The sequence below is a fragment of the Rhinopithecus roxellana genome, chromosome 12, assembly GCF_007565055.1.
Source record: "Rhinopithecus roxellana isolate Shanxi Qingling chromosome 12, ASM756505v1, whole genome shotgun sequence".
Classification (NCBI taxonomy): domain Eukaryota; kingdom Metazoa; phylum Chordata; class Mammalia; order Primates; family Cercopithecidae; genus Rhinopithecus; species Rhinopithecus roxellana.
In genome coordinates this window covers 27,270,728-27,293,388 of record NC_044560.1, presented here as the reverse complement: position 1 = coordinate 27,293,388, position 22,661 = coordinate 27,270,728, and the positions used below count along the sequence as shown (strand labels likewise).

The following is a 22,661-nucleotide window of genomic DNA, read 5'->3' as shown; positions in this document are numbered from 1 at the left end:
GCATCCAGCAGGCAGAGAGCAGAGATTCTGCTAAATATCTGACAATGCACTGGGCAATAGGACTTGCCCTGCCCCAAATGTCAATGATGCTGAGGCTGAGAAAGCCTGTTCTAGGCCATGTCAGGGCTTGCAGTGTGACTTTGGCTGGGTCATGTAAGTCTCTAGACCCATCTTTGAAACCGAGAGAAACCTATACCCAGCATGTTTCACAACATTATGGTAAGGATTTGTGTAATGTGGGGAAGGTGCACACGTAGCAGAAGGCAAGGCCGACATGCACAATTAGGATCTGGCTGCTCTAATGATCGGGGGAAGCAGAATGCTGGCAAAGGAGGACTTCATTGGCTGGATCAAAATGCACTTTATGGTCAGGCACAGTGGTTCACTCCTATAATCCCAGAACTTTTGGAGGCTGAGGCTGGTGGATCACCTGAGGCCAGGAGTTTGAGACCAGCCCAACCAATATTGCAAAACCCTGTCTCTACTAAAAATAGAAAAATTAGCCGGACGTGGTGACACACACCTGTAATCCCAGCTACTCAGGAGCCTGAGGCAGGAGAATCACTTGAACCCAGGAGTCAGAAGTTGCAGTGAACCAAGATCGCACCATTGAACTCTTGCCTGGGTGACAAGAGCAAAACTCCATCTCAAAAAAAAGAAAAAAAAAAAGACCAGGTGCACTGGCTCACGCCTGTAATTAGCCGGGCGTGATGGCACCTGCCTGTAGTCCCAACTACTCGACAGGCTGAGGCAGGAGAATCGCTTGAACCTGGGAGGCGGAAGTTGCAGTGAGCTGAGATCAGGCCACTGCACTCTAGCCTGGGCAACAGAGTGAGACTCTGTCTCAAAAAAAAAAAAAAAAAAAGACCAGCCTGGAAATCATAGTGAGACCCCCCCAGTCCCTGTCACTACAAAATTTTCTTTAAAAAGTTAGCCAGGCATGGTGGCATACATATGTGGCTACAGCTACTCGGGAGGCCGAGGCAGGAGGGTCGCTCGAGCCTGGGTGGTCAAGGCTGCAGTGAATTGCAATCAAGCCACCGCAGCCTGGGCGACAAATGCATTTTATGTCCTTTTCCAGGAGAATAACAGTTTGGACCTCTCCAATAATCTCATCTTCCAAATTGTGTCAAAGCAGAAGCTTCTTCCAAAGGGGAACAAACAAAGGCAGGCAGACACTCACCCAGCACCACATAGACATTAGATGCACTCACATTCCTTATTGAATCTAAGCCACAAAAAACCCTGCAAGAGCCTCTCTTATTTCACAGGAGGAAGCTGAGCTTCAGAGAGGTAAAGTGACTTGCCCAAGATCCTACAGCTTCTAAGCGGCAGAATGGGAATTGGAACTAGGTTGGTCTGATTCCAAAGCCCATTACTTGCCACCACTGGAGACAGCATCCTGCCTCACCTCCTAGGACTTCAACTTGTGTTGGGGGAAGCATGGAGTGAGCATGGTTTCCTGGTGGACTCTCTTGTTCTTCGTTAGACCTTCACTCTCCTTGCCTTTTGGGAGAGCACAAAGCCAGGCAGGCCCGCTGCTGATGAGAAAGCTCTGCTCTGTGACCACAAACTCTAGCTTTTGCCCCAGTCAAAAAAGCAGAAGGGAAAGTTAACTTCAACCCTTAAGACTTGAGTTCAAGTCTTTGATCCATCAATATTGAGTGCAGTGGTCAGGACAAGCCACTTATCTTCTGGGCCTTAGTTTCCTAGATAACCATCCAGGCCTGGATTGCAGGATTATTGTATGGGGAAGAAAATGGGTGGGAAAGAATTCTGTAATCTCCCTAGGATCGTGCAAAGGTGAGGAAGATTGGGGGCGTGGGAAGACTCCATGGGAAGGATATCAGAAGATGTGGGTTCCAGTCCCGACTCCATCCCATACTCTCTGTAACAGTTTGGACTCACTTATGGTCTGCATCAGTCACTACAGCAACCAACTATTTCCTATTTCTTTTTCTTTTTTTTTTTTTTTTTTTTTTTTGAGGAGTTTCGCTCTTGTTGCCCAGGCTGGGGTGAGGAGTGAAGTGGCATGATCTCAGCTCACCACAACCTCTGCCTCCCGGGTTCAAGCGATTCTCCTGCCTCAGCCTCCTGAGTAACTGGGATTACAGGTGTGCACCACCACATCCAGCTAATTTTTGTAGTTTTAGTAGAGATGGGGTTTCTCCATGTTGGTCAGGCTGGTCTTGAACTCCCGACCTCAGGTGATTTGCCTGCCTCAGTCTCCCAAAGTGCTGGGATTACAGGCGTGAGCCACCGTGCCCAGCACCAACCAAATATTTCTTAAGTCTCATATTTTATTTGGCATTCTGCTCTGTGTCTTTGTTTAGTATAAAAATAAGGTTTGTCCTATATGAGGCCACTGAACAAACACCAGCTGTGAATTTGCTGTGTGACCTTGGGCCAATCCCACAGGCTTTCTGGTCTGGGGTTGCCTGTCCACACACAAGGAGAAGAACAGATGATCGGTCCGTTCCACCACATTGCTGTCAGGATTTGAAAATGACACAAAACTTACACAGTTGTGCTTAAGGCAACAAAATGGCAAAATCCAGGAGCAGAGATGGCTTCAGGCACAGCAGGTTTCAGGGCCCTGGTGATGGCCCTTGAACTTGGCTTTTCTTCGTCTTTTGCTTCTGCCTTCTGCTTTGAGGTCTCAGCCTCCGTTAAGATGCCTGTGGCTGCTCTGGGTTCTCCCTTCCTTGAGGACAAGATCACCGCAGCATCTCTGGTCCAGAGTTCCTCACCTGCAGCAGTGTTGACATTTCGGGTGGGATGATGCTTTGTTGTGAGGGCTTGTGTCTATGTTCTGTGCATTGTGGGAGTTTGACAGCATCCCTGGCCCCAGTCTGCTAGATGCCAGTCCCTACCCCTCCCCACACAGTTGCCGCAACTAAAAATGTCTCCATACATTGCCAGATGTACTCTGGGAAGCTAAATCACCCCGTCTCCCCCTTCCCCTCTCATTTTGCTTTGTAGCCTCACATCCACTCATCCTCACACCAGTGCAGTGAATGAGTGACAGCCCTCTGGTAGCTCCAGGCACAAGTCGTGCAACCTCTCTGATTGGACCTGCCTCAGGTCACATGCCCACCCCTGAGCCAATCGCTGTAGTGGGGAAGGGGATGCAATGTGTTGATTGGCTAGGCCTGGAGCACTGGCTCCAGCCTTGGTCCTGGGCCATGAGGTTTCTACTCAGAACCTCTGGATCCGGTGGGGCGGCGCCTGCACAGAAATCCAGGCTTCTGTGCTGGGAGGGGAGGAAAGGCAGGCAGAGGAGGCAGAGTGCAGGAAGCCGCTACAGCCCACTTCCCTCCCTGGAGCTTAGTGCTTCATTTATATGTTGTTTGACAATAATGTCATGCGTCAGGTTCTAAAGTGGGCTGGGTCCTTGAGGTCTCAGTAGGGCAGGGAGACGCAGCTGCAAAATTCTTTTTTTCTTTTTTTTTTGAGACAGGGTCTCACTCTGTTGCCCAGCCTAGAGTGCGATGACGTGATCTTGGCTCACTGCAGTCTCTACCTCCTGGGTTCAAGTGATCCTCCCACCTCAGCCTCCTGAGTAGTTGGGACTACAGGTGCATACCACCTCGCCCATTTACTTTTTGTATTTTTAGTAGAGACTGGGTTATGCCATGTTACTCAAGCTTGTCTTGAATTCCTGGACTCGAGCAATCTGCCTGCTTTGGCCTCCCAAAGTGCTAAGTGCTGGGATTACAGGGTTGAGCCACTGCGCCCAGCCTATTTCTGGGTTTTAGGGCCCTGGATATTAGGATGGATTGCTAATAAATCTCTCATCAAGATGTGATTTGCATAGTTGTCATTTTATTATAATATTAATTTCCTTCTGTGACATTTCCAAGTCTGAAAGAGTCCCAGGTACTTCTTTTGGTTAGTTATTTGCAATCACCTGTAGGACACACAAGAAAACCGTCAGGTTCACCTAACCGCAGAGCTGTGCATGGCAGTTTCCTGTCTGTCCTCCTGGGCTAAGCTCCTCATGTGAGTCACAGGCAGCCCACACTGCAGTAGCCCCTGCCTGAGGAGTTCTGATGACGTTTTGAAAACAAAGATGCAATCACAGCTTTTCATTGACCTGTTAGGGTCTTCCTGTAAAGGGGGTCTTACCAGGAGTCCTGTGTGGGCTTCAGGGTAGGGGGCCTTTGAACCCCTAAAACTTATATTCCAAATGTGTGGATGGCATATTTTTAGATTTCATTGTTTCTCAAATCAGAACTGCTCTTTGCAAGGCATTTATGCAATGTGGTTGGTGCTATAACTGCTTCCAGAGGCTGTTGATCAGTGTCTGTTAAACGTTTTTTTTTTTTTTTTTTTTTTTTTTTTGAGACAGTCTCACCATGCTGCCCAGGCTGGAGTGTAGTGGGGCAATCTGGGCTCACTGCCACCTCCGCCACGCAGGTTCAAGTGATTCTCGTGCATCAGCCTCCCAGGTAGCTGAGACTTTAGTCATGCACTACCATGCCTGGCTAATTTTTTGCATTTTTAGTAGAGACAAGGTTTCATCATGTTGGCCAGGCTGGTCTCCAACTGCTGACCTCAAGTGATCTACCTGCCTCAGCTTCCCAAACTGCTTGGATTACAGGCGTGAACCACCGCGCCCGGCCTGTTAAACATTTTGATATGCCAACTTCATGATCCAGTGTGTAAACTGCAGGAGATCCAGCTGCTACAGCACAGATATTGAGACCAGTGTGCAAGAATTATGTCCAAGGATGTTCACTGCACAATGTAAGAGTGAAAAATAGGAAACATGAAAGCTTCATTCAGTTATACTCAAACTATGGAATACTATTTAGCTGTTCAAAAGAATGACATGTACGTACTGACATATAAAATGTGATAAGGTGTGAAGTGAAAAACAGCTGCAGAATAGTATGAAGACTCAGATCCTAGTTTTTGCTTAGAAGACAGTGTCTATCTATGTAAATATATAGCTATATATACACATAAAGTTGAGACCACACACCAAGCTGTTAACAATGACAACTTGTCCAGGTGCAATGGCTCATGCCTGTCATCCCAGCACTTTTGGAGGCCAAGGCGGGCTGATCACCTGAGGTCAGGAGTTTGAGACCAGCCTGGCCAACATGGTGAAATCCCATCTCTACTACAAATACAAAAATTAGTTGGGCGTGGTGGTGTGTGCCTGTAGTCCCAGCTACTCAGGAGGCTGAGGCAGAAGAATCGCTTGAACCCGGGACGCAGAGGTTGCAGTGAGCTGAGATCAAGTCACTGCACTTCAGCCTGGTGACAGAGCGAGACTCTGTCTCAAAAAACAAAACCAAAAACAATAATTACCTCTGGAGAGTGGAATTGGAGATGTAAAATGAGGGGGGACTTCTACTTTTCTACTTGATACACTCTTATATTCTTTTAATGTTTTTACACAGAGTACGTATTAGCTTCTGGTGAAAGAATAAAAGCTAAGGATTGCTGAAGTTTCACGTGTGACTGTCATTCAATGGACATTTGCTGAAAGGATGAATGCCCCAGGCCACTTGTCTCCTCTGCTTCTCTGCTCTTATCTTTTGCTTGTACTTCCTGACCTTGGTTTGTCACCTGTCTGGGTTTATCCAGGCAGGTGCTCTCAGACACCCCCAGGGCTCTAGTGGTACGTGACTCCAGGCTGCACATACTGTATCCCTGGGTTGGGGCCACTGCAAGTTGTCACGAGCCCCTCTGCCGCTGCCAGAGGCGGCCCCCACCCAAGGACAGCTGGTTGCTTGACTCTCCCCCTTCTGAAACCCGTTACTGGGCATCAGTGCCTGCCCTTACTGCTCTCCCACGAACACAGGGACTCTGCCCAGCTGCCTCGCGAGGCATGCTACCCCATGGATCCCTGCTGCCATCTGGCCATGCTTTGGGATCTGGCTTGCTCTGTTGTGCCTGTGTCTGTGGCTGGGAACAGCTGATGCTGGGACAAAAAAATTGGGACAATTGCCCCTGCCCCTGCTTCAGGGTCCCAAGGTGCTGTCAGGACCAGCTGCATGGTGACTCCCACAGCAGCTGGGGCTGGGAAAGGGTCTTAGGGTTTGGCTGGGAAAGGCCCCTAAGTAGCCTTTCATCCAGTCAGTCTCAGGCCAGGCTCCTCTGACGTGTGGGTGGCGCCTCCAAAGGTGGACTCAGACAGGTTTTTCCCAATTTATATATAAAAAAGCACCAATTAATGATTAATGGCTACTGGCTTTTTGATTTTCCATTTTTCTCCAACAAACGTTTACGGAATCTCTGCCTGTGACCACTTGTTGGCAAAAAGATGCCAGCAGACAAATGAACAAGGAGCTGGCAAGAATCAGTGGGAACACTTGGAAGCAGCCACCTGCTTATTTTGACAGTTTAGTTTCCTCCTGTGACCACGTGCTCATGGCTGCAGCTTCAGATTTGGTTTTATAAGTGTCAGTTTAATGAACACTTCTCTGCAAATTAAAGTTAGTGAAGTCAGATGCCAGCTTTCCCCTTCTTTGGGGGCTCTGCCACAAATACCGTAACTCCCATTTGCTGTAGCGCCTAATTGTGGAGGAGTCCTTGTGTAGTTCAAGTCCCGTTTTACAGAAGAGCAAACTGAGGTGGTCCTTCATCGGCACAGAGTGTCCGACTCTTCCCTCCCAGCATCCAGTACTAGGCATGGTGGCTCCTCTGCCCTCTCCTGGGCACCTGTTTCTTCTTTTTGTGGTTTTTCTTTTTTTTTGAGATGGAGTCTCGCTCCATTGCCCAGGCTGGAGTGCAGTGGCGCGATCTCGGGTTACTCAAACCTCCACCTCCCAGGTTCAAGTGATTCCCCTGCCTCAGCCTCCTGAGTAGCTGGGATTACAAGCACGTATCACCACACCCAGCTTAATTTTGAATTTTTAGTAGAGATGGGGTTTCCAGCGTGTTGGCCAGGCTGGTCTCAAACTCCAGACCTCTGGAGATCCACCCATCTTGGCCTCCCAAAGTGCTGGGATTACAGGCGTGAGGCACCAGGCACCCCTTTCTTGTGACGGGGTTTCCTGTTCCGGCTGCTTTCACCTACTGCTGCAGTGTATCCATGGCTGCTCCTTAATATTGATGCCAGTTATTATTATCACTATTTTCAGAGACAGGGTCTTGCTATGTTGCCCAGGCTTCAGTGCATTGGTGCGACCTTGGCTGAAAATAGCGTTGGCCTCCCGGGCCCAAGTGACCCTTCCACCCAAGCCTCCCAAGTAGCTGAGACTACAGGCACGCACCACCATGCCTGAGTCACTTAAAATTTTTTTTTGTAAAGACAGAGTCTCGCTATGTTGCCCAGGCTGGTCTTGAACTCCTGGGCTCAAGCAATCCTCCCTCCTTGGCCTCCCAAAGTGCTGCAATTACAGGCATGAGCCATGGCACCTGGCCTATTATTTTTAATACATAATGTTAATGCTTATTGTTATAAACAAATGTGTGTTCATTGTTAAAAACAAATTGAATTATTGTGGAAGCTGAAAGGAGACAGCTCTCTGAGTTTACATTTATAAGACAGAGGGACCAACTCGGCTTTATTTGCCTGGGATGGTCCCAGAGTAAAACAGGAAGTCCTGCGTCCTAGAAAACCTCTCAGTCCTACACAAACCGGGATGGCTGGTCACCCTACAGAATAGCTGGAAGACCCCTGAGGGGGACTAATTTCCAATAATTAATGCTATGGGGGTCTCAAAGTATCAGGTTTTGGGCTTTGCAGATAAATCTACCCGTTTACAGCACTGGATGGTGGAGTCTGGGCCACACACAGATACACAAAAATAAAATCACCGTTTCTATGGAATTCACTCTTTTTTTTTTTTTTTTTACTTGGAGTTTCACTCTTCTTGTCCAGGTTGGAGTGCAATGGTGTAATCTCGGCTCACTGCGACCTCCATCTCCCAGGTTTAAGGGAGTCTCCTGCCTCAGCCTCCTGAGTAACTAGGTTTACAGGAGTGCCCTACCACGCCTGGCTAACTTTTTTGTATTTTTTTAGTAGAGATGGGGTTTTGCTGTGTTGGTCAGGCTGGTCTTGAACTTCTGACCTCGCGATCTGCCCACCTCGGCCTCCCAAAATGCTGGGATTACAGGCATGAGCCACCATGTCTGACGGAACTCACTCTTAATATGTCTGAGGAGTGTCCGACCTCTTTGCACAAGGCCACCCTCTATGTTCCTTTTCACTCAGCTTTACCCACACAGAAATTTTGGGGTCCCATGTGGGGCCCAGAAGTTGCCAAGGTCTGCAGCCTCCTCAAGGGGTTCCCATCTAGCGCTCAAGAGGAAGGAGGGGCTCTCAGTCACCAGGTGGGCATGGCACTCCTGAGACCAGGTGGGCAGGGCAGTGCCCTGGGGCTTAGGCTGCTCCTGGTTCTTACCCAATTGATCCAGTCGATGTAATTGGAGACCCGTGTGAAGACAGAGGGCTTGTGGTAGTAGTTGCAGCCGAGGCTAGACCCAAAGCTGACGATGCCATGCACCTCCCACCGGCCGTCAGGCGCCTGACAGTTCAGCGGCCCGCCGGAGTCTCCCTGAGGAAGGCCAGAGTTATAGAAGGGTAAAGGGAGAGGAAGGGGCTGCCCATTGGAACCATTGTTCTCAATGCATTTCTATTGTTCTGCTGCAGGTCACTGTCCTCTGCAGCCGGCCCTTGCGGTCGAAGCCCAAGATGGTACCATAATTCCAACAAGAGCCAATACTTTTTCTTCCTGTGTGGCCAGAGCTGAGCTAAGCATATTCTATGCCTCATCTCATTAATCCCCACAAAATCCTATGAGGTAAATATTCACAGTCTCCCCAGGCCACTGGAAAAGAAAAACTGGAGTGTTGAGAGGTTGGGACTTGCCCAAAGTTGCACAGGCAGTTTGTAAAGGAGCTGAGGCCACATCCCAGAGTTCAGGCTCTCCCCCACTGGCTCCGTCTTTCTGAAGGTGTGGTGGTCTATGTGGGCAGAGTGTGTAGGGCACAGTGTGATCTGAAGGGCGTGTGGATCTCCTTCCTATTCCATCCCCACTTCACTGCTAAGTCCAACACAGAGCAATTCCTGGTGGTTAAGACACTGTCTCCGGGAAGGCTTCCGTGGCAGCCACCTGGAGGGGACACGCTGGGCCGTTGATGAGAGTAATTCAACAGAAAACCCACAAGTCATCCTAGAAAGGCCCTAAGCCAGGGAACACTTTCCTCTGGCTCCCTTCCATCATAGAGGAAAGGATACGGAATGACAATCACGAGAGACCTTGATGAGACCCGGGAAGGACTTCCCAGCAGTCAGAGGGGTGGACACAACAAGGAGAATCTCAAAACAAGAACAAACAAGATCCAAGATCAAGCTTTTGTTTTTTTTTTTACTCTGTCACCCAGACTGGATTGCAGTGGTGTGACCTCAGTTCACTGTAACCTCTGCCTCATGGGTTCAAGTGATTCTCCTGCCTCAGCCTCCTGAGTAGCTGTGACTACAGGTGCCCGCCACCACGCCAGGCTAATTTTTGTATTTTTAGTAGAGACAAAGTTTCACCATGTTGGCTAGGCTCGTCTTGAACTGCTGTCCTCAAGTGGTCTGCCCACTTGGTCTCCTAAAGTGATAGGGTACAGGCAGGAGCCACAGTGCCTGGCCAGAGATCGGGTTCTGATATATCTGGAACATATTTCTAGAGAGTACTTCTGCCAGGAGGCGGGAGGATGTACCTATGGAGGGGTGGACCTCTATAGCCTTATCCCCAGCCACATTTTGTCACTGAGCGAGGCCCCTGATTTTGGTACTCACGAAGCAGCTGGAGATCTCGCCATCACCCCCAGCACAGATCATATTGGTTTTCACAGTGCTGCCCCACCAGTCAGGGCTGGAGCAGGTGTCATAGTCCACAACCAGCAACCGACCCTGCTGCAGGTCCTCAGAAGGAGGTCCGCTGGCTGAATGAGATCAGAAAGAAAGCATTAGGGATGCAAGGACTTCTGAGAAAAAGGAAGTGGTGGACCCTTACTGGGTTCCCCCCGTTACTGTCTTCCATCCACTGCAATATGGGAACAGCTATGTTTGTCTACACTGTGTCCTCACGGTTGATTGGTTCAGCAGTGAACACCTGACTCAAGCTAAGCCAATGAGCTCCCTCTCCTGGGATCCTGAGATGGGGTCTAAGAAATTCCGGTTTCAGAGGACATAAATCTGGGAAGCTTTTGGCAATGACTGACGTTTCATTTTATGTGGAGAATGAAGTAGACTCACAAATAAAACAAATTACAAAGGAGGGTTTCCTGAGTTTCTGACAGGCTTCCAGTCCCTAATCCTAGCCTGCTTCTGATGCCTGGCTATGTCTCGGCCCTTGGGTTGAAACTTTTAAATACTTATAACAATCCCTGTTTATGGCGAACTAACTCCGTGGCTTTCTTCACTTATCTGAAATAGGGAAGTGAGCCTCCTGGCAATTAGAGCCCCCTCCTTGGGAAAAATATGCTGGTGTGGTGAAGAGAGGGCTTTCATAATGGCCCCCAATGACACAGCCACCATCCCCTCCATTACTGTTACCACAGCTATGAGTGGCCAGGATGAGCTTAACATAATTCTTCACTATTGATTGAAGCCTAGGGATGTTAAGGGTCGGCCAGGCGCAGCGGCTCACCCTCTAATCCCAGCACTTAGGGAGGCCAAGGTGGGCAGATCCCTTGAGGTCAAGAGTTTGAGACCAGCCCGATCAACATGGTGAAATCCTGTATCTACTAAAATACAAAAATTAGCCGGGCGTGGTGGCATCTGGCTATAATTCCAGCTACTTGGGAGGCTGAGGCAGGAGAATCGCTTGAGCTTGGGAGGCAGACGGTGCAGTGAGCCGAGACCACTGCATTCCAGCCAGGTCAACAGAGCAAGACCCTGTCTCAAAAATAAATAAATAAATAAATAAAAAAGGAAGTTAAGGGTCTGGCTTAAGACCACGAATAAGTGATTAACACTTATATAACATTTTGCAATGTAGGACACATTTTCACCTTTCACCTCTTTTGGTTTTCACCAACAGTGTTTCCATTTTACAGATGAGGAAACTGAGGTTCAGAAGTGACTTGCCCAAAATTTCACCGTGACCGACAGAGCTGGGCCTAAAAGCCAAGCATCTGGATGCCTCCCCGCTCCCACTGTCTCAGATGAACTGCATCTGCCCCAGGGTTGTCTGGAGAAACAAACAGGTGGTTGTGTTTCTATCTTAATAAGCATGAAATGCCTCTTCCACCACCGCTGACCACAGGATTTCATGTCTCCTTGTGTTTACAGGTAAGCCAGTCAAGAGGGCAATGGGGATTTATTCAAGGGTATGTATGTGGACGTACCCCTGGAAAAACATGTCATTATACTTATGGGTTTATGTCATTAGGGAGAACTGTCATAATGTCGTTATCACTCATAATGTCGTTATGGTCATAACGTCATTATCACTCATCCCTTCCTAGAATCTTCCAAACCTCTGGTGATTTCACAAGGGAAGGGCGGGAACTCTGTTCCTCTTGGTGGCTACAGTCATTGGATCTCTAACCCCTGGAGTCTATGTCAAAGGAGACCCGCCCTCAGCCAGGTTCTGAGCAGCAAGACCGAATGGCACAGGGGACAGCTTTTGCTATGGGGCACGGAGGGTCCGATGAGGGCTCCAGGGGCCTCAGGTCACAGAGGAAAATGCTGTTCTGAACTCTATGGGCCACACAGAAGATGTCACATGGTCTCTGTAACTTTCTTTCCATCATAAGGACAGTGACAACAACTAACACACAGCACCTCCCACACGCCAGGTTTCCTATAGATTATCTCCTTTAATCCTCTTAACAACTCTGTGATGTAGCTGCTATTATTATGACAATTTTTTTTTTTTTTTTTTTTTTTTTTTTGAGACGCAGTCCCGCTCTGTCCCCCAGGCTGGAGTGCAGTAGCGGAATCTTGGCTCACTGCAATCTCCACCTCCTGGGTTCAAGCGATTCTCTTGCCTCAGCTTCCTGAGTAGCTGGGACTACAGGAGCACACCACCACACCCTATTTTAAAAATATTTTTAGTACGGACGGGGTTTCATCATGTCGGTCAGGCTGGTCTCCTGACCTCAAGTGATCCACTCACCAGGCCTCCCAAAGTGCTGGGATTACAGGTGTGAGCCACGGCGCCCAGCCAATTATTTGCATTTTACATATGATAAAAGTGCTGCATGGAGAGACCTAGTAATGTGCCCAAGGTGTCACAGTCATGAAGTGGGAGAGTTGACATTTGAACCCAGGCAGGCATCAGTCTATGCCATCCCCTCTCTCCCAGGCAGCCACACACCCTGGGATGACAGGTGAGAGGCTCTGGCCAGACAGGGGTGACATCACCTCCCTTCCCTCCCAGGCCTGGGGGCTCCTGGCTCCCACTTACTCTGCAGATAGCCCCAGCCCGTGACGTAGCAGGGGTAGTTGTTGGGTAGAATGGCGCCGGCAGGAGGGAGGCAGGCCAGCTGGATCTTGTCGGTGAGGGAGACGGGGTTAGCCAGTTTGACCAGGGCAATGTCGTACCTGGGTCAGTGCAGAGGCGGAGCATGAGGACAGGGTTGACTTTTCCTGCCCTGTGGGGCTTTGGAGGGCTCTGAGACCTTGTCATCTTTCCCTGTACGTTACCCCAGGTTGCTCTGAGTGGCAGGGTCCCAGGGCATGTTTGAAAATGCAGAGGGCCTTGTTGAAAGGAGCAAGGCAGGAGAGATTGTGTCCTACCCCAGGGACAGTCACAGGGTCCCCAGCACTGGTCCTGTGTCCCCAGGTCTTGGCATGAAGTAGATGCATGCTCAGCGGACAGGGGCCCTGCAGGCTTGACTGGTAGCAAACCCAGGTCACTCTGGCAGTCTTTGCTTCTCCCTCCTGAGGTCACATCCCCACCCCAGACATCTTTGTAGCTGGTTCCACCTCTAAGAGGCCAGAGCTTCCTCCCCCTCCCTACAGAAGCAGCAGACGGCATGTGGTGAGGCTGAGACCCTTGCCTCTGAGAGACTCCCATCTGTTCCCTGACAACCTCACCCCCAAGTGCATCCGGACAGTAACGAACCCATTGGAGACATCGCTGGAGTTCCAGTTCTCATGCACCACAGTCTTAGAGACACTGACGGCCAGCGAGCCAGACTCCGCAATGTAGAGGTTGTGCCGTCCCAGCGCCACGGCGTAGGTCCAGGAGGAGCTGGGAGAAAGGGGGCCCAGGGAGAGGGTCACCTCCAGAGGCCTGGCTTTGGATAATGGTGGGATAGACCCAAGTAACTGGCTGCTGCATGAGCCACTAGTTGGGGCTTGGGCTTGGGGATCTTTCCTCCCCTGGGACAATCAGTTAGTTATAGTAGAGCCTAAAGTATATAACGTAAGAACTATGATCATATAATAATTGTTACTATACTAACTCTAAACTACAATATAAAATCAATGTTGTAATAACACAGACTCTGTAGTATTATGGAGGGAATGAGATGAACACAGAGAAAACAGGAGCCATTTGCTCTCAAGGACATTTTTCCCACCTTTCATTTTCAGATGGGGAAACTGAGGCCCAGAGAGGCATAACCTGGGCCAGAGTCCCACCGTTAGTGAGAAACCAGAACCAGAAGCCAGGACTCCTGACTGTAAGTCTCTATTAGTTTCCCCATCACCTCATAGAGCTTATTATAAATTAGTTGGGAGAAGGGATCACTCCTGGAAGGAGTCACAACGACCCAGCAGAAGCTCCGGTGAGTTCCAGCTGTGATGAGCAGAGGTCACGGACAACGAAGAGGATAAGTGAACAACGTTGCAGAACCTTGTGGGCCTTTATAATTAGTCTATAATTCAGAATTAGCTTTCACTGGGCACTTACTAAGTGCCAGGCCCTTTAGTAAATCAACTCATTGAATTCACACTGAATTCTGTTACTCCATTGTTTTCTGCAGGTGATGGTATTGAAGCTTTGAGAGGTGAAGTTGTTCAAGGGAACCCAATTCCAGATCCAGAGGCCACATGTAGTTTCCCCAAGAGGGCAGAGATTAGGCCTTCCCCTTCTCCTCATCCTCCCTCAGTACCTGGCACAGGACACCCCATCTATGCCATGCACTGACATTGATAGACCAACACACTGAACCATTGATTGACTACAGCTTGTGTCTCGGCCAGGCTAGTGGTTATTTTTCAAGGCTGCTTTATGTAGTGTGGTTCAGGCCATTTAAGCCCCCAGCTCAGAAATGAGCACCGAGTGGTAAGCAGGTCAAGCGCCCAGGGAATGGCAGTTACTTGATGCAGTGGGCAGCCATCAGGACCCAGCTGTTGTTTATCAGGGACCCTCCGCAGGTGTGGTACCAATTGCCATTGGAGGCGTATAGCAGGGAGACCTGGGGAGAAACACAGGAGCTCTGTGGCTGTGGCTGAAAAAGCAGGGCCTCCCTGCACTCCAGTTTCCCAAGAACAGGGCTGGGACTAGGGTAAGGGGGAGTGAGACACTCACCTCAGGTGCACAACTTAAGGGGGCACCCAAAACCTCAGACGTCATGATAAAAAAACATGTTAGTGCAATCTATATTAAAACGAATCAGGCCAGGCATGGTGGCTCATGCCTGTAATCCCAACACTTTGGGAGGCCAAGGAAGGAGGATCACTTGAGCCCAGGAGTTTGAAACCAGCCTGGGCAAGATGGTGAAACCCCATCTGATAAGGTTTGACTGTGTCCCCACCCAAATCTCATCTTGAATTTAGCATAATCCCCAAGTGTCGTGGGAGGGACCTGGTGGGAGGTAATTGAATCGTGAGTGTGGTTACCCCCATGCTGTTTTCATGATGGTGAGTTCTCACACAATCTGATGGTTTTATACGGGGCTTTCCCCCACTTTTGCTCGGCATTTCTCCCTGCTGCCGCTGTGTGAACAAGGATGTGTTTCCTTCCCCTTCTGCCATGATTGTAAGTTTCCTGAGGCCTCCCCAGCCATGCCGAGCTGTGAGTCAATGAAACCTCTTTCCTTTATAAATTACCCAGTCTCAGGTGTGTCTTTCTTAGCAGTGTGAGGAAGGACTAATACATTGTATCTACAAAAAAGCCCAAATTTAGCCGCTGGGTGCGGTGGTGCATGCCTATAGTCCCAGCTACTCAGAAGGCTGAGGTGGGAGTATCGCTTGAGCCCAGGAGTTTGTGAAGCAGCCTGGGCACCATAGCGAGAACTTGATTCTACCCAAAAATTTTTAAAATAAAATAAAAATTAACTGTGAGTGGTGGTGCACACCTGTAGTCTCAGCTACCCAGGAGGCTGAGGTGAGAGGATTGCTTGATCTCAGAAAGTCTAGGTTGCAGGGAGCTGTGATTGCTCTGTGCTCAGCCTGGGTGACATAGCAAGGGCCTGTATCTGCTCTGCCCCCCCAACAAAAAGTAACAACAAAATTAACGCAAAAAATCTGGGATAGAAAAATAAAAAACATACAGACTATTAAAAAATAACTAGGCCAGGCGCGGTGGCTCAAGCCTGTAATCCCAGCACTTTGGGAGGCCGAGACAGGTGGATCACGAGGTCAGGAGATCGAGACCATCCTGGCTAAAACTGTGAAACCCCGTCTCTACTAAAAAATACAAAAAACTAGCCGGGTGAGGTGGCGGGCGCCTGTAGTCCCAGCTACTCGGGAGGCTGAGGCAGGAGAATGGCGTAAACCCGGGAGGCGGAGCTTGCAGTGAGCTGAGATCCGGCCACTGCACTCCAGCCTGGGCGACAGAGCGAGACTCCGTCTCAAAAAAAAAAAAAAAAAAAAAAAAAAACTGTTCTGCCAGGAGTGCTGCCTTATGCCTGTGATTGTAACACTTTGGGAGGCCGAGGTTGGTGAATTCACCTGAGGTCAGGAGTTTGAGACCAGCCTGGCCAACATGGTGAAATCCCGTCTTTACTAAAAATACATATATTATCCAGGTGTGATGGCGTGTGTCTGTAATCCCAGCTACTCAGGAGGCTGAGGCAGGAGAATCACTTGAACCCGGGAGGCAGAGGTTGCAGTGAGCCGAGATTGTGCTATTGCACTCCAGCCTGGGTGACAAGAGTGAGACTTCATGTCAAAACAAAAACAAAAAACCCCCAAAAAAACCCTGAACATTTTTCTGCAACTGGATTGGTTGGGATCTTCCCCTCCTTGGGAGCTCTTTCCTTAGCTCCCTCCAGTTTAGTATGTCCAAAACAAAACTCCTGACTTATCCCAAACGTGGTCTTTCCCCAGGGTCCTCTGTCACAGTCGATGGCAACTCCACTGCTGCTCGGGCCACAAACCTTGGTGTCATCCTTGGCTCCTGTCTTTCCCTGTTATCCCTCATTCCAGTTCATCAGCAAATCCCATCAGCTGTAGCTTGGGAATATGTGGAGTGGTTGCTACCCCTTGGTCACTACCTCAACTGCGTGTTCCAGTCATCCTCTCTTCTCAATGATCACTCTAGTCTCCCATCTCTTCTCCCCGCTCCCGCCCACATTTTGTCAACACAGTAGCGTGAATGACCCTTTTTGAATGGAAGTCAGATGACTTCTCTTCTCTGCTCAGGCCCTCCAGTGGCTCCCCCTTTACAGCTTATAAAACCTGAAACTGTCTGATGACCTACTAGGCCCTCTGTGGCCTCTCTGACTCCATAGGCTCCCACTCTCTTCTCCTCCAGCCACCCTGACTTCCATGGAGTTCTGCAAATACACCAAACCCACTTCTGCCTCAGGGCCTTTGCACTGGCTCTTCTTACTGCCTGGAATATTCTTGCAAATATCGATGTAGCTCTTTCCTTCACTTCCTGTTGGTCTCTGCTCAATGTTACCTTCTCCATGAGGTCTTCTATGACCATGCTGTCCCCAACAGTGTGCACACACACGTACATGCACGCTCATGTACATACACACACAGACACACTCACCTCCTTCCTCTTGCTCTGCGTTACTCTTCATCATAGCATCTTGCATTTTCTGGCATGTTATGAGTTTACTCATTCAGTTGTTTATTGTCTCACTCCTCTATTTTATTTTTATTTTTTTGAGATGGAGTCTTGCTTTGTCGCTCAGGTTGGAGTGCAGGGGCACCATCTCGGCTCACTGCAACCCCTGTCTCCTGGGTTCAAGTGATTCTCCTGTCTAAGCCACCAGAGTAGCTGGGATTACAGGTGCCTGCCACCACACCTGGCTAATTTACTTGCATTTTTAGTAGAGATGGGCTTTCACCCTGTTAGCTAGGCTGATCTCGAACTCCTGACCTCAGGTGATCCGCCCACCTCGGCCTCCAAAAGTACTGGGATTACAGGTGTTTGAGCCACAGTGCCTGGCCACGCCTCCACTTTAATAAAGGCTTCAAGATTTTTTCCCCCCACTGCTATGTGCCAGGCACCTACAACAGTGCCTGGTACATACTGGGTCTTTAACAAATGCTTACTGATTGAACAAGTGAGTGAATAAGCAAATGAATAGAATGAAAGAGATCACTAGGGGCAGGTGATCTTGTCTCCTGCTTGTCTAGTTTCCCCCTGAAGACCAAATCTACTCATGGGAACATGAGACTGCATAAGTGAACCTTACTCCCCTGTCCCCTGGCTCCTCATGTTTTTTTAAATAAATTTTTTCAGGTTAAAAAATGGTTTCTAGGCAGGGCACAGTGGGTCGCACCTGTAATCCCAGCTACTCAGGGGGCTGAGGCAGGAGAATCACTTGAACCCGGGAGGCGGAGGTTGCAGTGAGCCGAGATGGCACCATTGCACTCCAGCCTGGGCGACAGAGTGAGGGCCTGTCTCAAAAAAAAAAAAAAAAAAAAAAAAAAAAAAAGATTTCTGTTTAGATTGACAGTTTAACAGGTGGGGTTAAACTTTTAAGTGGTGGCAGCTGGGCACCATGGCTCACGCCTGTAATCCCAGCATTTTGGGAGGCTGAGGTGGGTGAGACACTTGAGGCCAGGCGTTTGACACCAACCTGGCCAACATGATGAGACCCCATCTGTACTAAAAATACAAAAATTAGCCGGGTGTCGTGGTGTGTGCCTGTAATCCCAGCTACTTGGGAGGCTGAGGTAGGAGAATCGCTTGAACTCAGGAGGGGGAGGTTGCAGTGAGCTGGGATGGCACCACTGTACTCCAGCCTGGGTGACAGAGTGAGACCCTGTCTTAAAAAAAAAAAAAAAAAAAGAAAAGAAAAGAACTTTAAGGTGGTGACATCTGACACTGTTTTAGTCTCTAATGAAGCTGTTCCATGCCCTTCCTGTTCCTTTATTCCTCCTCCCCTGTCTTTCAATTCCCTGCCAAGGCCAAGCAGAGGGGAAGGAGGTGACAGTAGGGCATGGACTGCACTGATTGGGCTTCCTATAACTTTGGGGAACGATGACCTGTTTGTTGGCAGATGCCAGATGCCTGCTTTTCTCTGAACGTTCTTGTTTTTAATTAGCCATTTGGCATTTCTCGTTTGTGTGACATTAAGAAGAGGTCTTAGATGAATTGGCTTTAAAAAAGACGTTTAAAATTAGAGAAAGTGAAAAAAGATACTTAAAAGGATATACCCCTCCAATTTAAAAATGTGCTGAAACCATCCGACAGATATGAAATGTAGTCCAGGTAATATGTATTATTTGTGACGAGCAAAGTGTAGCTAAAAGAACAAGCACTGAACCAAATTTGAATCCTCATTCCCCCCATGCTAACTCAGTGCCTTTGTGCAATTCTGTAACCTTTCCAAGTCCCAGTTGCCTTCTCTGGAAATGCGGAACATAAGCCACTGTGCAGGGCTCTCAGGGTGATTAATACTATAATGACAATAGCTGGTGGGTGGGATGGCTCACGCTTGTAATCCCAGCACTTTGGGAGGCTGAGGCAGGTGGATCAGGAGTTTGAGACCAGCCTGTCCAACATGATGAAACCCTGTCTCTACTAAAAATACAAAAAATTAGCTGGGTATGGTGGCATGCACCTGTAATCTTAGGTATTTGGGAGGCTGAGGCAGGAGCATTAATTGAACCCAGGAAGTGGAGGTTGCAGTTAGCTGAGATTGTGCCACTGCATTCCAGCCTAGGTGACAGAATTAGACTCTGTCTCCAGCAGAAAAAAGAAAATTGCATTAAATTATTATTCATTTTGGTTAGTGAGGTTTTTTTTTTTTCTTTTTTTGTGACGGCTAGCTATGTTGCCCATACTGGTCTCAAATTCTTGGGCTCCAGCAATCCTCCTGCCTCAGCCTCTTGAATAGCTGGGATTAAAAGTGTGTGCCACTGTGCCCAGCTGGTTGCTTAGTTTTATGCTACCCCCTTTCACTTTGCCCCGGAGTGAATGTCTTACTTGCCTCATCTGGGTCCCCACCCAGCTAGCTCCGCCTATGATCTCAGTAAAAGAATTTCCCCAGGGAAACAGAAGCACAAAGTGTAGGGACTCTTCACAGACCAACATTCACTGGTTCTCAAGGCAAGAACACCTTTGTGCAAGAGGGTGAGGAAGTATATTTGTAGGCAGCAATGATTAGTTCTCAGCACAAATGCGCCCGGTGCTGTGGGGCCCTGTAGCAGAGACACTGTGGCCCTTCTTCCAAACTCTCAGGCAAAAAATACTGTGGGACTGTGAGAAAAGCAAAAGAACTGGCGAAAGTACACAAAGCCGAGTATATAAATTGTGAGGCTGGGTTGAGTGGCTCATGCCTGTAATCTCAGCACTTTGCGAGGCTGAGGCAGGAGGATCACTTGAACCCAGGAGTTCAAGACCAGCCTGAGTAACATAGTGAGATCCCATCTCTAAAAAAAAAAAAAAAAAAATTAACCGGGTGTGGTGGCATGCATCTGTGGGCTCAGCTGGTAGGGAGGCTGAGGTGGGAGGATTGCTTGAGCCTAGGAGTTTGAGGCCGCAGTGCGCCATGTTTTGCCAGCCACTGTACTGCAGCCTGGGTGAGAGAATGTGACACTGAATCAAAAAAAAAAAAAAAAAAAAAAAAAAATTACTATGGCTGAGCACAATGGTGGGTGCCTGTAATCCCAGCACTGTGGGAGGCTGAGGCAGGTGGATGGCTGGAGCCCAGGAGTTGGAGGCTGCAGTGAGCTGTGATCGTGCCACTGCACTCTAGCCTGGGTGACAGAGCAAGAGTCTGTCTGAAAAAAAGAAAAAAATATGTGAAATATCTGCCATCATTCTATCATTGACAGTTTTTATTTGTTTCTTTCTTTTTTTTTTTTTTGATGGAGTCTCACTCTATCACCCAGGCTGGAGTGCAGAGGTACAATCTTGGCTCACCACAACCTCCGCCTCCAGGGTTTAGAGATTCTTGTGTTTCAGCCTCCCAGATAGCTGGGACTATAGGTGCCTGCCACCATGCCTGGCTAATTTTTGTATTTTTAGTAGAGTCAGAGATTTAGCATGTTGGCCAGGCTGGTCTCAAACTCCTGACCTCAGGTGATACACCTGCTTCGGCCTGCCAAAGTGCTGGGATTACAGGCATGAACCACCGTACCTGGCCTATCATTGACAGTCTCTTAAGGAGCAGATGAATGACGCTGGCCTCTCTAAACACAGTGACTGCTGCATGGGTCACTCTGAATGCTCAAGGCTAGTGGGCTGCTAATTGTTCCTCCTACTTAAGTTAGAAACTCATCCTGGTTCAGCTGGGTTTGCTCCTAAAGTAGTTTATATCAATTATGTTTGCAATAATGAAATTTGATTAAATATGTAACCAATGAAATAGGAGTTCAGAAAGAGAGTCGTTATTTATATGGAAACAAAGTTAAATGCTTGGAAGAGACCGAATCACCATGATTCTTAAAATATTGCTCTTGAATTAGTGTCTGTGAGAAAATGGAAAGATTGGGGAGAAATGTCGTAAAAGTCAGGATGGGCTCATAACTCAGATTGCTTTGTGAACATCTCAAAGTTACTGCTCTGCTTTAAAGAAATGGACTTGCAGATGAGATATTATGGGGCGTGGTTTATGTGAAAAAGACAGTTAAGAACTCAAAAAATTGTTTACATAGTGTAAGATAAAATGTTTACAACATATATGTATGATTTAAAATAATTTCTTTATAACCAACTTTTCAATTACTCAGTCCCAATTACATCAGATAAATGAGATTTTACTATATTTATTTGTGTCAATGTAAACTTTACACAGTTCTGTTAAAATTCCCACCATTAACACGTCTTAGTAATTTGTGCCTGTGCCCTACTAGGCAGTTTAGTCTTGATATCACTATGATTATATGAACTTAAGAAAACATTTTTTTCATTGGTAACTTTGATTTGCCTGTAGTTACAGATGAATCTGCACAAATAGCACTGATTGGTTCCTTAAAACAAGGAATATTTGCATAGGTAGTCTTGAATGGTTCCTAGACTAATGATACATTTGTAAACAAGCCTCTGATTGGTTAATAGAGTAAGACTATATTTGCTGCCTATGGGCAGTGGGGAGGGGGCCGCTCCTTACTGCAGCCTGAGGAGGCACCTCTCCCTCCTCTCCCACGGTTGGCCAAGGTCACAGAAATGTATCTTTTTTTTTTTTTTCGAGACAGAGTCTTGCTTTGTTGCTCAGGCTGGAGTGCAATGGTGCAATTTCAGCTCACTGCAACCTCTGCCTCCTGGATTCAAGTGATTCTCCTGCCTCAGCCTCCTGAGTTGCTGGGATTACATGTGTGTGTCGCCACACCAGGCTAATTGTGTATTATTAGTAGAGGCAGCTTTCACCATGTTGGCCAGGCTGGTCTCAAACTCCTGACTTCAGGTGATCTGTACCACGGCCTCCCAGAGTGCTGGGATAACAGGCACGAGCCACTGCGCCCAGCCAGAAATGTATCTTATTGGTGAAGTTGCCTGTGCTGCTCTCTGAGTCCCATCAGTCCTCACTTTGCCAGCACAGTAGACCCCATGGTGGAAGGGCAAAGGGGGCATGTAAAGGGAGTGGGGCAGGGACCCGGGCAAGTACAGTGTGGCCGACTCACCTGCCAGGGCCAGCTGTTGGGCCTCGCTGCTTTACCTCCAACCACCCTAGTCACATCAGGCGGGTAAGTGGGGACCCCACAAGTGAGGGCTGTGAAAAGAGAAAGGGTCTTGAGTCCAGGAAGCAGCAACCCACAAAATGTAAACTACACTTACTGCATTCTGAACCCCCAAATAGAAAACCCTTGTTCTCGGGAGGCTGAGGCAGGAGAATGGCGTAAACCCGGAAGGCGGAGCTTGTAGTGAGCCGAGATCGCACCACTGCACTCCAGCCTGGGCGACAGAGCGAGACTCCGTCTCAAAAAAATTAAAAAATAAAAAAAAAAGCCCTTGTTCTAGAAGGATTCCAAGAGGTCACAGAATCCTGCTCTTTGCTCCAATTATGACTGGAGCAATTTGCTCTTACGATTACTCGTCTGAATGCAGTAGGGGTTGGGTGGGGGCGAGAGGGGAGGACAGGAAGATCCCATTCCGAGCCACACCAGGGGATGGGAAACCAGTGGCTCTGGGTGACAGGGTTTACCTCCAGCCACCAAAGCAGACAGCAGCAGGGTCCTAATCATGGTGTGTCCGTGGGAGTTCTGTCAGCGTGGCCCTGGATAAGGCCCTGGTTTTATGAGTGAACTTATCAGTGAGAGATACACTAGGAGCACGCAAGATGGGGATTTTCTCAAAGCCCAGTGGAAAAAAGAGCTTGTGTTCAAATATATATTTTTTCCCATTTCCTCCCAACTGTCACCCTAGAAATACTTTGAAAAAAATGCCAAAGGTAGATATTGG

The 22,661-nt window shown here is 48.4% G+C and overlaps 1 protein-coding gene across 1 annotated transcript; it reads right to left on the bottom strand.

The window, feature by feature from the left end:
* Positions 1–3,805: 3,805 nt before the first annotated feature.
* Positions 3,806–22,492, bottom strand: LOC104677707 (chymotrypsin-like elastase family member 2A). The gene is made up of 8 exons (XM_030942903.1): positions 22,405–22,492; positions 21,884–21,972; positions 14,228–14,325; positions 13,026–13,154; positions 12,366–12,502; positions 9,749–9,894; positions 8,364–8,516; positions 3,806–3,910 (listed from the first exon to the last, which is right to left on the bottom strand). Exons 1-8 carry the CDS (start codon positions 22,442–22,444, stop codon positions 3,893–3,895), a joined length of 810 nt encoding a protein of 269 aa, XP_030798763.1. The 5' UTR covers positions 22,445–22,492; the 3' UTR covers positions 3,806–3,892.
* Positions 22,493–22,661: the final 169 nt, after the last annotated feature.